The sequence below is a fragment of the Schistocerca gregaria genome, unplaced genomic scaffold, assembly GCF_023897955.1.
Source record: "Schistocerca gregaria isolate iqSchGreg1 unplaced genomic scaffold, iqSchGreg1.2 ptg000596l, whole genome shotgun sequence".
NCBI classification, from domain to species: Eukaryota; Metazoa; Arthropoda; class Insecta; order Orthoptera; family Acrididae; genus Schistocerca; species Schistocerca gregaria.
The window spans coordinates 13871-28407 of NW_026061985.1; the positions used below are offsets into that span (position 1 = coordinate 13871).

General features: G+C 55.6%; 4 protein-coding genes and 1 long non-coding RNA gene across 6 annotated transcripts; 1 reads left to right on the top strand and 4 right to left on the bottom strand.

Moving 5' to 3' along the window:
* Positions 1 to 595: 595 nt before the first annotated feature.
* On the bottom strand, positions 596 to 1171 carry LOC126316691 (uncharacterized; the record flags this gene model as incomplete). The annotated part of the gene is made up of 1 exon (XM_049992788.1): positions 596 to 1171. A coding segment is annotated over one exon (546 nt), but the record flags the coding sequence as incomplete, so codon positions are not given.
* LOC126316679 (anaphase-promoting complex subunit 1-like) lies at positions 1145 to 5924 on the bottom strand. Its single transcript, XM_049992776.1, has 3 exons — positions 2742 to 5924; positions 2450 to 2692; positions 1145 to 2194 (listed from the first exon to the last, which is right to left on the bottom strand). The coding sequence occupies exons 1-3, from the start codon at positions 5922 to 5924 to the stop codon at positions 1190 to 1192; spliced, it is 4431 nt and encodes a 1476-aa protein (XP_049848733.1). The 3' UTR covers positions 1145 to 1189.
* A 1761-nt stretch (positions 5925 to 7685) lies between these two features.
* Positions 7686 to 8685, bottom strand: LOC126316692 (uncharacterized). The gene is made up of 3 exons (XR_007556258.1): positions 8570 to 8685; positions 8337 to 8477; positions 7686 to 8272 (listed from the first exon to the last, which is right to left on the bottom strand). It is a non-coding gene; the product is annotated as an uncharacterized LOC126316692 (long non-coding RNA).
* Positions 8686 to 8930: 245 nt separating this feature from the next.
* Positions 8931 to 11359, top strand: LOC126316689 (eukaryotic peptide chain release factor GTP-binding subunit ERF3A-like). Of its 2 annotated transcripts, none has more exons than XM_049992786.1 (3): positions 8931 to 9030; positions 9221 to 9539; positions 9842 to 11359. In XM_049992786.1, the coding sequence occupies exons 1-3, from the start codon at positions 8992 to 8994 to the stop codon at positions 11188 to 11190; spliced, it is 1707 nt and encodes a 568-aa protein (XP_049848743.1). In that variant the 5' UTR covers positions 8931 to 8991; the 3' UTR covers positions 11191 to 11359. The 2 variants fall into 2 exon arrangements, with proteins under 2 accessions (XP_049848743.1, XP_049848744.1); XM_049992787.1 differs by having other exon boundaries at positions 8953 to 9030; positions 9831 to 11230.
* LOC126316680 (uncharacterized) lies at positions 11344 to 14031 on the bottom strand. Its single transcript, XM_049992777.1, has 3 exons — positions 13939 to 14031; positions 12712 to 13858; positions 11344 to 12380 (listed from the first exon to the last, which is right to left on the bottom strand). Exons 1-3 carry the CDS (start codon positions 14029 to 14031, stop codon positions 11344 to 11346), a joined length of 2277 nt encoding a protein of 758 aa, XP_049848734.1.
* Between the last annotated feature and the right edge of the window lie 506 nt (positions 14032 to 14537).

Genomic DNA, 14537 nt, shown 5'->3' on the forward strand with positions numbered 1-14537 from the left:
ATCGATGGAGAGCAGTTGGAGGTGGTTTTCGGGAGAGGTGGAGTCGTTTTGGGGGGGGGGGGTTGATCTTGGGTTTTCCCGGCAGAATGGGGGCGGGTGGCTTGCGTTTTTTGGCCTTGGATGGTTCCTGGGGCGTGGGGGTGAGGGGGTGGGTTTGGCGCGTGGGGGAGGGGGGTGAGGCGCGTACCATGGGGGTTTGGGCGTGGAGAGGGGAAAAAAAAAAAGAGAGAGAGAGTGACAGGTGGTTTTTTTTTTTTTTTTGTTGTGGTTTTTGTCAGGGGGGGGGCTGTGTTGCGCGCACCATGGGGGTTTGGGCGTGGGGAGGGAAAAAAAAAAAAAGATAGAGAGTGACAGGTGGTTTAATTTTTGTTGTTGTTATGGTTGTGGTATTTGTCAGGAGGGGGGCCGTGTTGCGCGCACCATGGGGGTTTGGGCGTGGAGAGGGGGAAAAAAAAAGAGAGAGAGAGTGACAGGTGGTTTTTTTTTTTGTTGTGGTTTTCGTCAGGGGGGGGGCTGTGTTGCGCGCACCATGGGGGTTTGGGCGTGGGGAGGGAAAAAAAAAAAAAAGATAGAGAGAGAGTGACAGGTGGTTTAATTTTTGTTGTTGTTATGGTTGTGGTATTTGTCAGGAGGGGGGCAGTTTTTCCTGCAGTTCTGCGAGTTTCAAGAGGGTCCAGGGGTTGGCGGCTTTGAGGGCGGGGTCGGAGAGGTGGTGTTGGAGCATGCGTTTCCAGTTGGAGAGTTCGCGGTGGAGAGGGGGGTCGAAGTCGAGGGAGTGGCGGGGTGGGCGACGCGAGTGGTGTGGGAGGTCGTAGTAGGTGGCGTGGAGGTGTGGGGGGACTCTGAGGTGGAGGATGGCGTCGAGAGAGTGTAGGAGTTCGTCTTGGATGAGGGGTGGGGGGGGGTTGGTCGACGAGGCATTGGTTGTAGAAGCAGAGTAGGATTTTGGCGTTCCAGAGGTCGGAGTAGCTGAGTTGTTGGTGGGGGTGGTCGAGCATTTGGTAGAGTCGGAGGTAGGTGTTGAGCATTTCGGTTTTGTCCCAGCGGAGGCATTCGTGGAGGGCGGCGTTGGCGTAGGATTTGGAGAGTGGGTCGCTGGGGGAGTGAGAGAAGAGGTGGGTGGAGAGGGAGAGGGAGTCGGGGGAGTGGGGGAGGGGGGGGGCGAAGGAGCGAGAGAGGAGAGAGCGGCTCATGTTTGGGTCTTGGTGGTAGGGGAGGTAGCCCATGCGGCGCATGACGAGGAGGTAGTGTTGGTTGGTGAGGAGGTGGCGATGGAGTGGGTTGGTGTCTGGGAGGAGTGTTTTTTGCCAGTACCTGGGGGAGTTGACGCGGACGCGGGAGATCCAATGGAGGGGGGGGAGGAGACAGGGGGAGACGGCGTGGATGGGTTGGAGGAGGGGGGAGGAGGGGGATTTGACGAGGAGGGTGAGGGGTACGTGGCACCTGGAGAGGTTTTCGACGTCTCTGGTTTCGAGGCAGCGGTACTCGGTGGCGAGTGCGTAGAGGTGTCGGAAGAGTTGTGGGTGGTAGCGGTTGTCGGTGACGGAGGAGGGGAAGATGGGGTAGAGGGAGCAGATGAGGGAGGCGATGGCTTTGTTGGAGGTGTTGAGGGAGTAGAGGCCGCCGCCGAGGAAGAGGAGGCCGATGGCCATGCCGATGGCCATGTGGTAGCCGTAGACGGAGGAGGCGTTGAGTCGAGAGCGGAGTTTTCTGAGTAGAGAGAGGACGCGGAGGTTGCCGGTGCCGGCGACGACGAGGCTGAGGGCGAGGAAGGTTTGACAGGAGCAGAGGTCGAGGAGGTGTTTTTCGGATTTGTCGGCGGAGTTGAGAAGTTTGAGGAAGAGTTTGGAGGCGCGCAGAAGGAAGAGGAAGGCGGGTTGGTGGTGGGTGCCGGCGAATTTGAGGCCGACGGACATGTAGGCGCCGGCGGAGATGCAGAGGTAGGAGGTTTTGTAGGTGTGGAAGTCGGGGTCGAGGAGGAGGTTGGCGTCGCGGAGGGTGAGGGGGAGGAGGAGTTGGGATTGGACGCGGAGGGAGTCAGGGGGGAGTTGGAGGTGGAGCCAGCGTTTGGTGGGTTGGATGTGGTCCCAGAGGACGATATTTTTGCAGATGGTGCGTTGGAGTTGGAGGTCAGGGCGGATGTATTCGAGGAGGAAGGCGGTGTGGGGGAGGGCGAGGCGGGAGGCGACGGTGTGGTCGTTGGTTTTCATCCAGATGAGGCCGAGGGCGATGACGGCGCCGGGTGCGTGGACGTCTTTGTTGACGTGAAGAGGTTCTTTGACGAGGCGGGGTTTTTCGGAGTGGGAGGAGGGGGGGCGGTCGGGGGGTGGCGGGGGGAGGAGGTGGAAGGAGCCGAGGCGGAAGCGCGGGGAGTGGGGGGAGTTGGGGTGCGAGTCGAAGGGGGTGGGTGGGGAGAAGTAGGGGGAGTGAGAGAGGAAGTGGGAGGGGCCGCCGACGCGGCGAGCGAGTTGGGCGGCGAGGGCGTTGGAGTGGATGGTTTCAGAGGCGTGAGTTTGAGGTTGTTTGGCGCCGTGCATGAAGGAGTAGAGTCGGTTGGATATGTCGAGGTCGGCGAGTCCGACGGAGTTGGAGCCTTGGCCGAGACAGACGAATCCGAGAGCGATGCCGCAGGAGAGAGCGTAGGCTTCGCGGTTGGCGAGGTCTTGCTGGACGGAGCCGAAGCGAGAGAGGAGGAGTTCGGTCATGTGTCGGTGGGAGGTGTTGGCGTAGAGGAGGCCGACGCCGAGCGCGGCGGCGCTGCGGATGATGTGGTGGGAGTCGAGGTCGGTGGCGGCGTCGGGAGAGGTGGGGGAGAAGTGGATGCCGAGGACTTTGGAGGTGGTGGAGCAGGCGGTGCCGTATGAGCAGGAGGCGAGTCCGAGGAGCAGTCCGGCGGAGATGAGCGGATGGGCGGTGAAGAGGTACTCATAGACGGTGGTGAGGTCGAGTTGTTGGAGGTGTCCTTGGAGGCCGAGAGCGTAGAGGAAGCCGGCGTGGGCGTCGGTGAGTTCCATTTTGGTGCGGTTATAGGAGATCCAGGAGGAGGTGAGGCGCTCGACGTGGGAGGGGGTGACGTAGAGTCCGGTGGCGACGCCGTTGTGGAAGTTGGGCCAGGTGGACTCGGCGTCGAGGTCGAGGTCGTCGGGGAGGGATATGGAGCCCTTGACGCCTGGGAGGTAGCCGGAGGTGGCGAGGGGTGGGACGGTGAACCAGTCGGACCTGGAGGAGACGGGGGCTTGGTGGGGGGGGTGGAGGAAGAGGCGGGAGGTGTCGAGTTCGCCGGAGAGTCTGAGCATGCCCCTGCCGACGGAGAGGGCGAAGTTGCGGTGGAGGCGGAGGTGGAGTTGAGACTTGAGCGCGTTGAGTTTGTCGAGTTCGCTGAGGCGTTCGGCGTCGGGGTGGAGGCGGAGTCTGATGGGGCGAGTGGAGCGGAGGAGTTTGGAGGCGTGTAGGAGTCTGTCGTCGCGGGAGAAGCGCATGAGGGCGGTGGGGTTGAGGACGTCAGGATGGTGCGGGTGGGGGAGGTCGTCGTGGCGGTTGGAGGTGGGTGGGTCGCGGGGAGGGTGGTCTGGTTCGTCGGAGACGAGGAAGGGTTGAGAGAGTGTTTTGAGGAGGAGGTCGTGTTGGGAGGGGGTTGGTTGTTGAGGGTGGTCGAGGGGGGCGGTGGGTTTGTGGGCGCGTTCCTTGAGGGTGGCTTTGGTTTGAGAGAGGGTTTCGAAGTTTAGGTGTTGGAGAGCGAGGTCGGTGCGGCCGATGATTTCGTAGCAGCGGTGGTTCCAGTTGGTGGGTGGGTGGTGCCTGACGGCGTAGAGGGCCTCCCTTATGGGGAGCGCGACGCCGAAGGGGAGGGAGTCGAGTTCCGGGAGGCCGCGGAGGTCGTCGGCGAGGGAGAGGACCATGGCGCGCGCTCGCTGGAGCCAGGGGGAGCGGGGGTGGGCGGGTTGTCGGTGGGGGCCGAAGCGGAGGACGCGGTAGAGAGTGCAGATTTTGCGGGTGAGGTCGCAGGGGTTGCGCTGGGCGTTGAGGAGCGGGAAGGGTTCGCGGATGCCGCGGAGGCAGCGGTGGAGCCAGCGGTAGATGGAGGGGGGGGACTTGTAGAGGGGTTCTATTGGGCGGTGAGTGTGGGGGGGAGGGGCGTGGGAGGAGGGGGGGGAGTGGAGGAGTTGTCGGACGGCGGGGATGATGGAGCGGTTGCGGTGGCGGAGGCGATCGCGGTTGGAGAGGAAGAGGAGGTAGTGAGTTAGGTAGTTGGTCCAGCCGAGGAGGTAGGAGAGGTCGAGGAGGGTGAAGGCGAGTTTGTGGGCGGTGTTGGAGGTGAGGGTGCTGAGTTTGGCGTTTTCGAAGAGGAGGTGGAGGCCGTGGATGATGCGGTTGAGGTAGGGTTTGAGCACGGCGACTTCTTGTCTGAGGTGCCAGGAGGAGGCGAGGGCGAGCGCGTGGGGGGACAGTTGGTGGGCGGGGGGCGGGGGGGAGGCGGGAAAGAGGTGGGGGAGGACGGGGTCGGCGCGGGAGCGGTGGGAAGAGAGCAGATAGAGCCAATCGGCGTCGTCGAGGGGGTGGGGGGGAGCGGGGGAGTGGGTGGGGAGCGAGTGGGTGGAGGGGGCGGAGAGGGCGACTAAGTAGAGCGAGAAGGAGTCGTAGTGGGAGAGCGAGGAGGCGTGAGCGGAGCTGTGCCAGCGCAGGTAGTCGGAGAGGAAGACGTTGTAGACGTCGGCGGGGAGGGTGCAAGAGGAGGCGCGGAAGCAGTGGGAGACGATGGAGTGCTGGGGGTGGAGGTTGAGGGCGACTCGGAGAGAGCGTCCGTCTTCGAAGAGGAGGTTGAGGCGGTTGGCGACCGGGTGCGCAAGCTGGAGGATTTTGTGGCACAGAGGGGCGCGAGGGGGCGGCGAGAGGGCGGGAGAGTCGGGGAGCGCGCGCGAGGCGTGGGCTTCGCCGGGAGAAGGAGAGCCGCTGGCGGGGGGGCAGCGGTCGGGAAGGAGGCAGTCGCAGATTTTTTGGTTCATGGAATAGAGAGAGAGGCGGCGGTCGGTATCCAAGAGCAGGTAGTAGGAGGAGGCGCTGACCGGGGTGGAGGCGAGGTGAACGGTGACCGGGTTGAGGCCGTGGAGCGGCGCGGCGCTGAGACACGGGAGGGAGAAGGTCTTGGTGACGGACACGCCGCTGCCGACGGCCCTCTCGGCGGGGGCGCAGCTAACTTCGAAGAACTGGAGCAGGCCGCGCTGCGGAATCAAGAAACAGACGGCGAGACTCGCCTCGTGGGTGGCCAAAAAAAAAACCTGAGTTGCGGGACCCAACTTGGACAGGCTGGTGCCGGTGGGCAGCCGCTCCGTGTAGAGGTGCTCCAAGGCGACGTCCGCATTGACAGCCCGCTCGCGCGGGGAGCAGGGGAGTCCGTCCGCGAAGTGGCTCAGCGCGGCGCGCTCTTTTTTGGGCGCCGAAAAAAACTCCGCGTCGCTCGGAGCGGGACTCTCGGTCTCCTGGAGAGCGCTCGACTCGCCGCAAGGCTCGCGCTGGCCGTCGCGGCGCGAGCGCACGAGCCAGAACGAGTGGAGCTTGGTGACCTTGTTGTACAAGACGACCAAGGGCAGACAGGCGCTGCTGAAGACGACTCGGAACGCAGGGTTCGAGATAACAAGAGAATCTCCAGACGCTTCTCCAGCGCACCCCCCGAATTTGACGTGCTGCTTTACTTGGCAGAGGCAAGCGTCCTCGAAACCGCCGCCAAATGGAGAGCAATCGAACACCGACAGCGGTCTGACTTCGTCCAACGGGTGGGTCAAGCTGTAGAAGACGGGCGCCTCCTCCAGCATCGACTCCGCGGCACCCGCACCACCGGCGCCGCCCCTGCTGCCCTCGGTGTGGCAGCACCCTCTCGTAGAACGCTGGAGCAGCAACCCCGTCGGGAGCGCCCACATCCTCTTCATCTCGCAGGGCGTGACGATGCTATACGTCTTCCCATCCGCGCTGAACACCTTTATGCACCCTGCGACGCCGCGTTAGTCCCCCCCCCAAAAAAAAAAAAAACCAGGGCGGGTTTGCGCCCAGGCCAAAAAAAAAAAAAAAAAAGGCGGTACAAGACCACGCACCCGAATGTAGCACACAAAGCTCGTTTGTATAGAGCTGCTCCGTCGGCGAAACTTGATTCTTGTAAAAAGCGCTGGAGCACTTCGTATACTGGCCGTAGTCAAAATTCGCCACGACCGCCTGGATGACGGGCTCGTCTAGCGTCAGGCTCTTCCTAATGGTCTCTCCTGCACTCCACGTCACCAAGCGGTCCAACACGAAAATTTCTTCTTCGGGGATTACGCACGCCAACTCGTGCTCGGGACTCGCCTCGTCCGCCGCGCCCTGTCCTCGCGGTCCCTCGCGTCCAGCGTGTCCACCCCACTCTCGGCCGCTCAAATCACGCCCATTCGCCCTCGACTCGAAAAGAAAATATCTGGCCTCCGCAAAGCGCAAGCCCAAGCTCAAACCCTTGCTTCGCAGACCAAACGGCTCGAACTGGCCCAGTACTTCGAGCTCTACACTCATTTCTTCCTCTCCCCTTTGCTGTGAGAAAACGAAGAAGAACACAAAAGCTCGCGCTCAAAAAGTGTGTACCAACCAATATTTAAAAGACCTGTTTCGAGAAATCGTCAAATTATTTTTCTCTTCTTCGTTGAATTCAACGACTCCGATTCTCCTTCCTTTTTTGACGCAGAGTCGCGACGCCCAAAATAAGCCCCGCAATGCCCAAAACCAACTCCACCAAAATCATAATATCCTTTCACCGTGTTTTCTCTCTCACTCTGTCTCAGAGCTGTCACCCCCCTTTTCTTGCACGACTTCGAGCGGGCGCCACCTCGAGCACCCTCGCTCTAGAAACTAACCTTCGCGAACTCCTGCCTTAACTCCAGCTCTCTCCCCTAAAAAACCCAGATGAAGACGAACTCCGCGAGGCCTTTGCGTTCTTCGACCACACTGGAGAAAACTGCATCAAACCCGCTCAGCTTGGGTCCATTTTGCGTGCGTTAGGTGTGTGCCGTCGGCCAGGAGGTCCCGGTCCACTCGTTTGTGCTGTCTCTGTTTCTCATCCCCCTCTCTCCTCGAGGAGCCCATTTCAGGAAAATTTCCCACCGAGTCCGAAGTTCAAACTGTTGTCAGCAAATACCACAACGAAAAAATCGACTTCGAGAAATTCAAGGAAATTTTCGCTTTATTCGAAAACAACGGCGAAACAGAAGAGCTGAGAAGCGCTCTTCAAATGCTAGACGACCAAGGCAGAGGACAAGTCATCACGAGCCGCCTTCGCGAAATACTCACAACGATGGGAGATAAACTAGATCAAAAAATCGTCGATCCCATTTTAGAGGAACTAGACGAAAACGGCGTGATATCAATCGACAAACTCGTCTCACTCATTATGTCCTAGGTAACCTCAACAACGCCGTTACCAACACCTCCTCAGTCAGAGAGGTCGCAGAACCAACTGCAGGGGTTCGATATTGCCTCCAAAGACAGCATATTGCAGAATTTTGTACACATTTAGATGATAACTGCTATCAGGTCCGTTGTTTCGGCCGAACTGTCCTCGAGATGCAAGTCCTGCTATAGCTAGCATCGGAATGCGTAGTATAAAATATCTAATTTCCACAATATTTGCTTTAGAGAGGGGCGTATGGCTCTCTTCTCGCAATCAGCTAGCCGTCTCGTCTTGTTTTTGGTTTTATTGTTTTGAGCAGGTTTTTTATTCTCACGTGTACAACGTGTTCGATGGAGAACAGTAAAACGAGGATTTGAAATAATCCACGGACGAAATAGACGACCTGAATATTGGATGCAGCCTCTTCAATGAGGTCTCCCAGCTCGTCAGCGTCGCAAGTTCAACGCTCACCGCATTTTCTAGCGAAATGATAAGCGTGGCAGAGATGTCCCTGATTTGGCAATAACTCAAAACCGCAGCCGAGAGTTTCTGAACTAAAACAGACGACTCCAAATAAATTAAATCGTTGCCTTGGTGTCTCTCCTTAGCCCTGTCGGTCTGCATGATACGCAAACAGGGCGCCTCGCATATCTTACCCGACAAACGTATACGCGAACAGAGCGTATCCAGAATAATCACGTCTTGAGCGTTAACCTTTGAAAACAGCTTTCTGACCCAGCGACCCGCTACCTCTGGAGTCAACCCGTATTCGCACATGACAAGCAAAATGTCTGTGTTCTCCACCGTAGCGGAAAAGATCTCAGAGCATTTCTTGTATGGGCTGAGGCTATGATAACGGTGTTGCGAAGCCTATTGTTTTTCGCAAAACGTCAGTTGTACCCATGCAGACCAAACACGAAAATGCAAGACGTACCGTTAAGTTGTCAAAGCTCACTCTTATGCTGCCTAACGGCTTTCTTTCTTTGAACTGCGCGTCCAAAAACATGCATGCGGTTCTGCGATTGGCTAACAGCAAAAGCGGCGCGTCGATTTTCTGGCTCTCAGTGTCTCGCCACTATTTGAAAGCATTCAAAGGCAGGTGAAAGAAAAGCGAATAAGTGTGCAGCTGACAGAAAAATTAGTACAGAAACTTGCAAGTGTGTTTACTTCAAAAATAACGTCAGGGAGGAAATTTTTTGTGTCTTTGACTTCTTCTTCGTCTTCGTAACAGGGCGAGGTCGAGCAAGGTTCGCAGTTGAGATCAAGAAGCTCCATGTAAAATGGCCACAGCTACAAATGAATTTTGTTTTCGAAAAATTCTCCCGATTTGGAAAATCAGGGTACATTAGAGCCTTGCTACAATATCGTGTTTGCTGATTGAGCGGTCTCCCTTTTGTGTAAAGACGTGCTCAGATTTGTATGACGAAAAAATATTTTATGCTGAAAAACAAAAACTATTTTGAAGATGAGGGATCAGCATATTTCAGCCTCTGCCTTGTGCTTCTGTTTCAAGAAAAAAAAAAAAGCAGTTTTCTAAGTCCTTACATGCCGAATCGACTGGACGCCTCTCAAAAGTTAATTGGTTTAATATGAATCCCAATGCACCTTCGTTCGTTCCAGGAGTCGGCGTATGAATCAATATTTTATAGCTTAGCTTGTAGGCCGCACTTTCAAATGTTCCCCGCACTGGTGGCCTTTCTGCCTCTTTTTCTCGACAAGCTCTCGTTTATGCCTTGATACTAAACCGTTTCTTGCTCTGTAACTGTTTCTTCACTGCGGCGACCGTACGTTTGACTTCATTGGCGTTCCCAATTGAAGCTGGTCTATACCGACGATGCAAAGGCGCCCGAAAAAAGATTTCCGGCGTCGAGCCAACCTTCCTCGGACTGCAGCGATAGCAAGGGACATGACATTGGCGAAGAAGATGCGTGCCAGCTTCGCGACGTGTCCATAGACATTTCCGAGCCTAGGCAGTCGTCTTCATCGGACGCCGTATTGAAAGATGACGAAAGTCAAGTCTGCGCTACGCAGGCGGTTGTTGAGGAAACCGAGGCATCCGCGCCAAATGCTGCCACCCTCAAATCAACCCAAGAAAACTCCTCGATTGACGAAGCCCAAGAAAAGCCGGAAGGTGATAGTACGAAATACAAATTGCTAGAGAATATTTCTAGGAAGAATTGTGTGTAGACAGGATGTTCTCTGTCGCAGGATAACTCTCACCCGAAAGAAGCTGTACCTTTCAGTAGTCTGGATTCGCAGCACTTCGCATGTTTGTTATTCTGAGGCCTACGTGCGCATTTCGATCTGCGAACATCACCTCTAAAAACTTGTCGCTTTTTTTTTGACAGCTAACAACCAGGGCGAGATTGCCGTTACTGACTATGTTTCTTTGCGTGCTTGAACGGTGGCGTTTTGTCTGATATTTGAGCGGATCTGAAGAAGCCGTCCCCGCTGTCTCCGGCGAGCAGAACAAGACTCTAGAGCATGTTAGTATCATTTTCTTAGGTCACGTGGACTCCGGAAAATCGACGACTTCTGGCCAAATTCTGTGGCAGACAGGCATGATTACTGAGCGCATTATCGAAAAGTACACCAAGGAGGCCGTTGAGCGAAAGCACACATCTTGGTTCTTGTCTTACATTATGGACGCGCTTGAAGAGGAGCGCTCTAAGGGCAAGACGATCGAAGTTGGTCGTGCCAGATTTTTGTCTTCCAAAAGGCGCTATACGATCCTTGATGCTCCAGGGCACAAGAATTACGTTCCGAACATGCTGGTGGGTCTTTGCCAGGCGGACATTGCAATTTTGATTATTTCTGCTCGAAAGGGCGAATTTGAGTCCGGGTTTGAAAAAAATGGCCAGACTAGGGAGCATGTCTTTCTGGCTCGTGCCATGGGCATCCGCTCGCTCATTATTTGCATCAATAAGATGGACGATCCGACGGTGAATTGGAGTAAAACTCGATACGATGACCTTGTAAAAAAAATTGTACCATTTTTGCAAAACACGCGCTACAACATAAAGCGCGATGTCAGCATTATACCCATTTCTGGACAGTTAGGGTACAACATAAAGACCAGGATAGACGCGAGTGTTTGTCCCTGGTACACTGGCAATTCTCTGATTGAGACGTTGGACTCTCTTCCATGTTCTCCTCGCGACCCGTCGGCGCCCCTGCGCATGCCGATTTTAGACAGGATAAAGGACATGGGCATCATAGCGATGGGGAAGATAGAGCAAGGCACGGTGGTGAAGAATAGGCAGTACGTGGTGGTACCAGGAAACGCGGAGGTAGAGATTACGAAGATAGAGACTGAGGAGTCCGTGGACAGTGTGGCCGCAGGAGAGATTGCGCACCTTACGTTGAAGATAGCGGACGAGAGCCAGATTGCGCGCGGGTCCGTGATTTGCGATGCCAAGAGTTTAGTGAACACGGCGACTGATTTTGTGGCTCAGGTTGTCATTACGGACCTACCGTCCAATAAAGTGCTGATTACGTCGGGTTCAGCCGTTATGCTCCATATCCACGCGGTTGTGACCGAGGCATCTTTTGTCAGGATTTTGGTGGAGCTAGACAAGAAGACAGGAGAAGTGGTCAAAAAGTTGCCGAAGTTTGCAAGGGTTAAGTCGGTGATAAACGTGCACATCCAGGTGCCGACGCCGATACCGATAGAGGTGTTCAAGGAGATGCCGCAGTTGGGGAGGTTTGTTATTCGAGACGAGGACACGACGGTGGGGTTTGGTCAAGTGATTCATTTGGGCGCGCCGAGATTAAAAAGAGGTAATTGAAAAGAGAACGGGGGAGCACGTGATTGGTGCGGATAGAGGAGTGGTGAGCGTTTTGGTTGTGCGCGGTTTTTATTTGCGGCGGGGGGGGGGTATTGGGCGATTGTACTGCGAGGGTGGTGGGGACGCGCTCTGAAAAAAAAAAAAAATAGATTCTCAGAGATTCGATCCGTAACACAGTTCTTGTTCTAGGGTTAGGTTAGAGCCGAGGGGTGTGATAGGGATTTTTTTGGATGGGATGTTTCTCTCGAGTTGTTGGAGCAGGAAGGTGACGTCGAGCGTGCCGAGGGACGAGTGTTCGACTGGAGTGGGGTGAGCGTCTTTGATGGCTTTTCGAAGGAGTTCTATGATTTCGAGGGTGGAGATTGAAGTGGCCATGTTTAGGAAGGCGCAGGGGGAGTCCCTGATGATGGGGGAGAAGGCCATGATGACGTCGGTGCGAGTTTCTTCGGAGGTTTCTTCGTGGAAGAACAGGTTGTGGATGTATTGCGATTGTTTGATGGTTTCCATGTCGAGGTCAACCGTTAGCTGGAGTCGCCACTCGAAGAAGAAGTAGGAGCGGAAGTCGTCTAGACAGGGGGTTTGTTCTTGTTTGGAGTGAGTGATTAGGGTTTTTTTGTTGGGGAGGAAGTGGAGCGTGACGGACCACGAGCCCTTGACGCTTTTGTAGTGGAACTTGTCGTAGAACAGGTCGCGCAGGCTCAGCATGGCTTGGCAGAGGGTGTTTCGAGTGAGGAGGGAGAAGAGTTTGAATGATTTTTGGGGTTTGTTGTCTGAGAGGTGGATGGGCGACTGTTGTTCTTGGAAGAAGTGGGAGAGGGCGCAGACGAGGTTGGGTCGTTCGCGGATGGAGTTGGCGAGTGACTGGGAGTAGATTTGAGCTAGGTGGTTGGGTTCGACTTTGTAGAAGATGGCGTCGAGCATGGTTTGGACGAGTTGAGGGCGGTCCAGTTCCGGGAGGGGTTGGTAGAGGAGTTGGTTGGATTCGGAGCGGATTTCGAGCATGCTGGAGCACTGGATGAGGTCTTGGGCGAGGTTTTGGTGGAGGTAGTGTTCGTGGGATTGGATGCGGACGGGGTATATGAGGTGTTTTTTGGAGACGGAGGAGGGTTCCGAGGTGCAGACGACGTCGATGATGGAGCACTTGGCCTTTCTGATGCGGAGTGGGTTGGAGATGTCGAGGTAGAAGGTGGCTTTCCAGGAGAATAGGGGGAACTGGAATTTTTTTTTGTCGTTTGTTTTGGCGCAGTCTTCTCGTTCGGTTTGGATTTGGACCAGTTTGAGACAGCGAGAGCGGAGGTAGATGAAGAGTCGCCGACTGGAGGGGGTGTATTTGTGCAGGAAGTTGGTGGAGAGGTAGCGAGTGGCGTGGGAGGAGATGAACTTGGTGATGGTTGGGTGGAAGCATTTGAGGATGGCGCAGGCGACGGGGCTGAATTGGTCCGAGTCGGGGAAGAAACACTGGAAGGCGTTTTGGGTGGGGGGGGGTGTTGCGGTGGGGGGAGGGGGGAGGGGAGATGGAGCCGAGAGAGATGTGTTTTTCGAGGTGTTTTAGAGCGGCGAGGAGAGTGGAGGTGTTGATGGAGAAGTCTTGGAACAGGTTGGCGCCGTCGAGGAAGATGGAGAGGGAGTTGGAGATGGTTTGGGTGGATTCGAAGTAGAGGTCGAGGTCATCCGAGCTGAGGCACCTGAATTTTTGGCTGAAGACGGAGGTTGGGGTGACGAGGTGTTCAAGGGTGGAGAGGAGTTGGCTGGAGGCGCTGGAAGAGGAGAGGAGGTCTTGGGATGGCATGACGTCTTGGACGACGATGGAGGAGTCAAAGGTGCTGAGACGTTCGTCGAGGTAAAAGAGGGCCGACCACCAAATGATGTTTTCGTCGTCCCTGGAGACGTGGTTGACGACGAGTTTGTAGCCCTGCCTGGTCCTGCAGAATTCGATGGTGTAGTACTTCGAGTCGTCGACTAGGTGGGGAAGGTGCTTCGACAGTTGGGACTTCAGGGCGCCGAACATGTGAGCTTGTGTGTCGTAGTGAAGAAGTTTGAACAGCAGGCTGGACCTGTAGTTGTGTATGTGTATGTATGAGAGGAGTCTGGAGACGACTTCCACGTCGGAGTGGCCCACTTCGTAGACGAGGGACTCGAGCATGTTCATGATAGCGGCGCGGTTCTCCTCGCTCTCGAGTTTGGAGATCAGGCTCTCCATGAGGACGTAGAGGGGAGATTCCAGGTTGCTATCGGAGGCCGGAAACGCCGGAATTTGGTGCACGGCGTACGCGACGCGGAACCGCTCCGCCAGTTTCGGCGTCAACAGGAGAGAGCCGCGGGGAGACTGATCGTCCGCGATCAGCAGGCGGTGATTCATGATTTGAGGGGGCGTGTGCTGGACCACGATTGCCTCGAAGTCCTTCCTGAGCTCCGGACTCATGTCCGGGCCGCAGTTCCAGCCGGTCACCTGGAACCCGGCCCACACGTTGCTAAAGTAAGGGGAGAACTTGATGGTGAACGCCCAGTTCAGAGAGAAGCTGTGCGTCGGTGCCTGGTTGTAAGACTGCTCGGACTTCTCGTGGACGATCGAGTACCCGTTCTCCTGAACCAAGATCTTTACCTTCCAGCCCCCGGGGACGTCTTTGTACGGGTACTTGTCGTACAAGCTGTTTCTCAGACGGATGACCTTTTGGGGAAACGAAGAGAGAATGAGCACTCGTAAAGACTCTCGCGCGTTTCAAAGGGGCGCGGAACGTTCTGGCGTACACCTGGAGAAATGCTCTGCTGATTGAGACACCCGAGCAACTTGAAGAAGCGCGAGGAGCTCGGCAATTTCGTGTTCTCCAGCCAAGATCTCATCTTTAAGAAGGAAAAAAGAAAAAAAAAAAAAAAAGGGGGAAAAAAGGAAGCGGTTTAGTTCTTCTCTCCTTCTCCCCCGAAAAGTCTGCGGTGACCACGCAGAGAGAGTCTCCCTGAAGCATACAGAGTATTGCAAGTCTTCCTCAGATATGTACTCGTTTATTTCTGCTTCGAGCCTCTGCACGAAGTTTCGGTGCTCGCCCAGGCTCCTGGACAGCGTCAAGCAGAACAGAGGCAAGAGTTCGGTCGGACTCAATCCATTGTCCTCGAACAACTTAAAAAAAAAAAAAAAAAAAGAGTCCGAAGCGGACCGCTCCGACACGATCAGTTCCAACAGTCAAAAAAAAAAGAAAAAAAAGAAAAAAAAAGAAAAAAAAGCCGACCTACGCTCGCTCACGTACAACGTTCCGATCTGTGGTAATAATCTTTATGTTTCGAATCAGCCTCGGCAAATCCTTGTAAATCGGCAGCGAGGCCAAACTCTTGCTCCAGAGCTTGATGAAGTG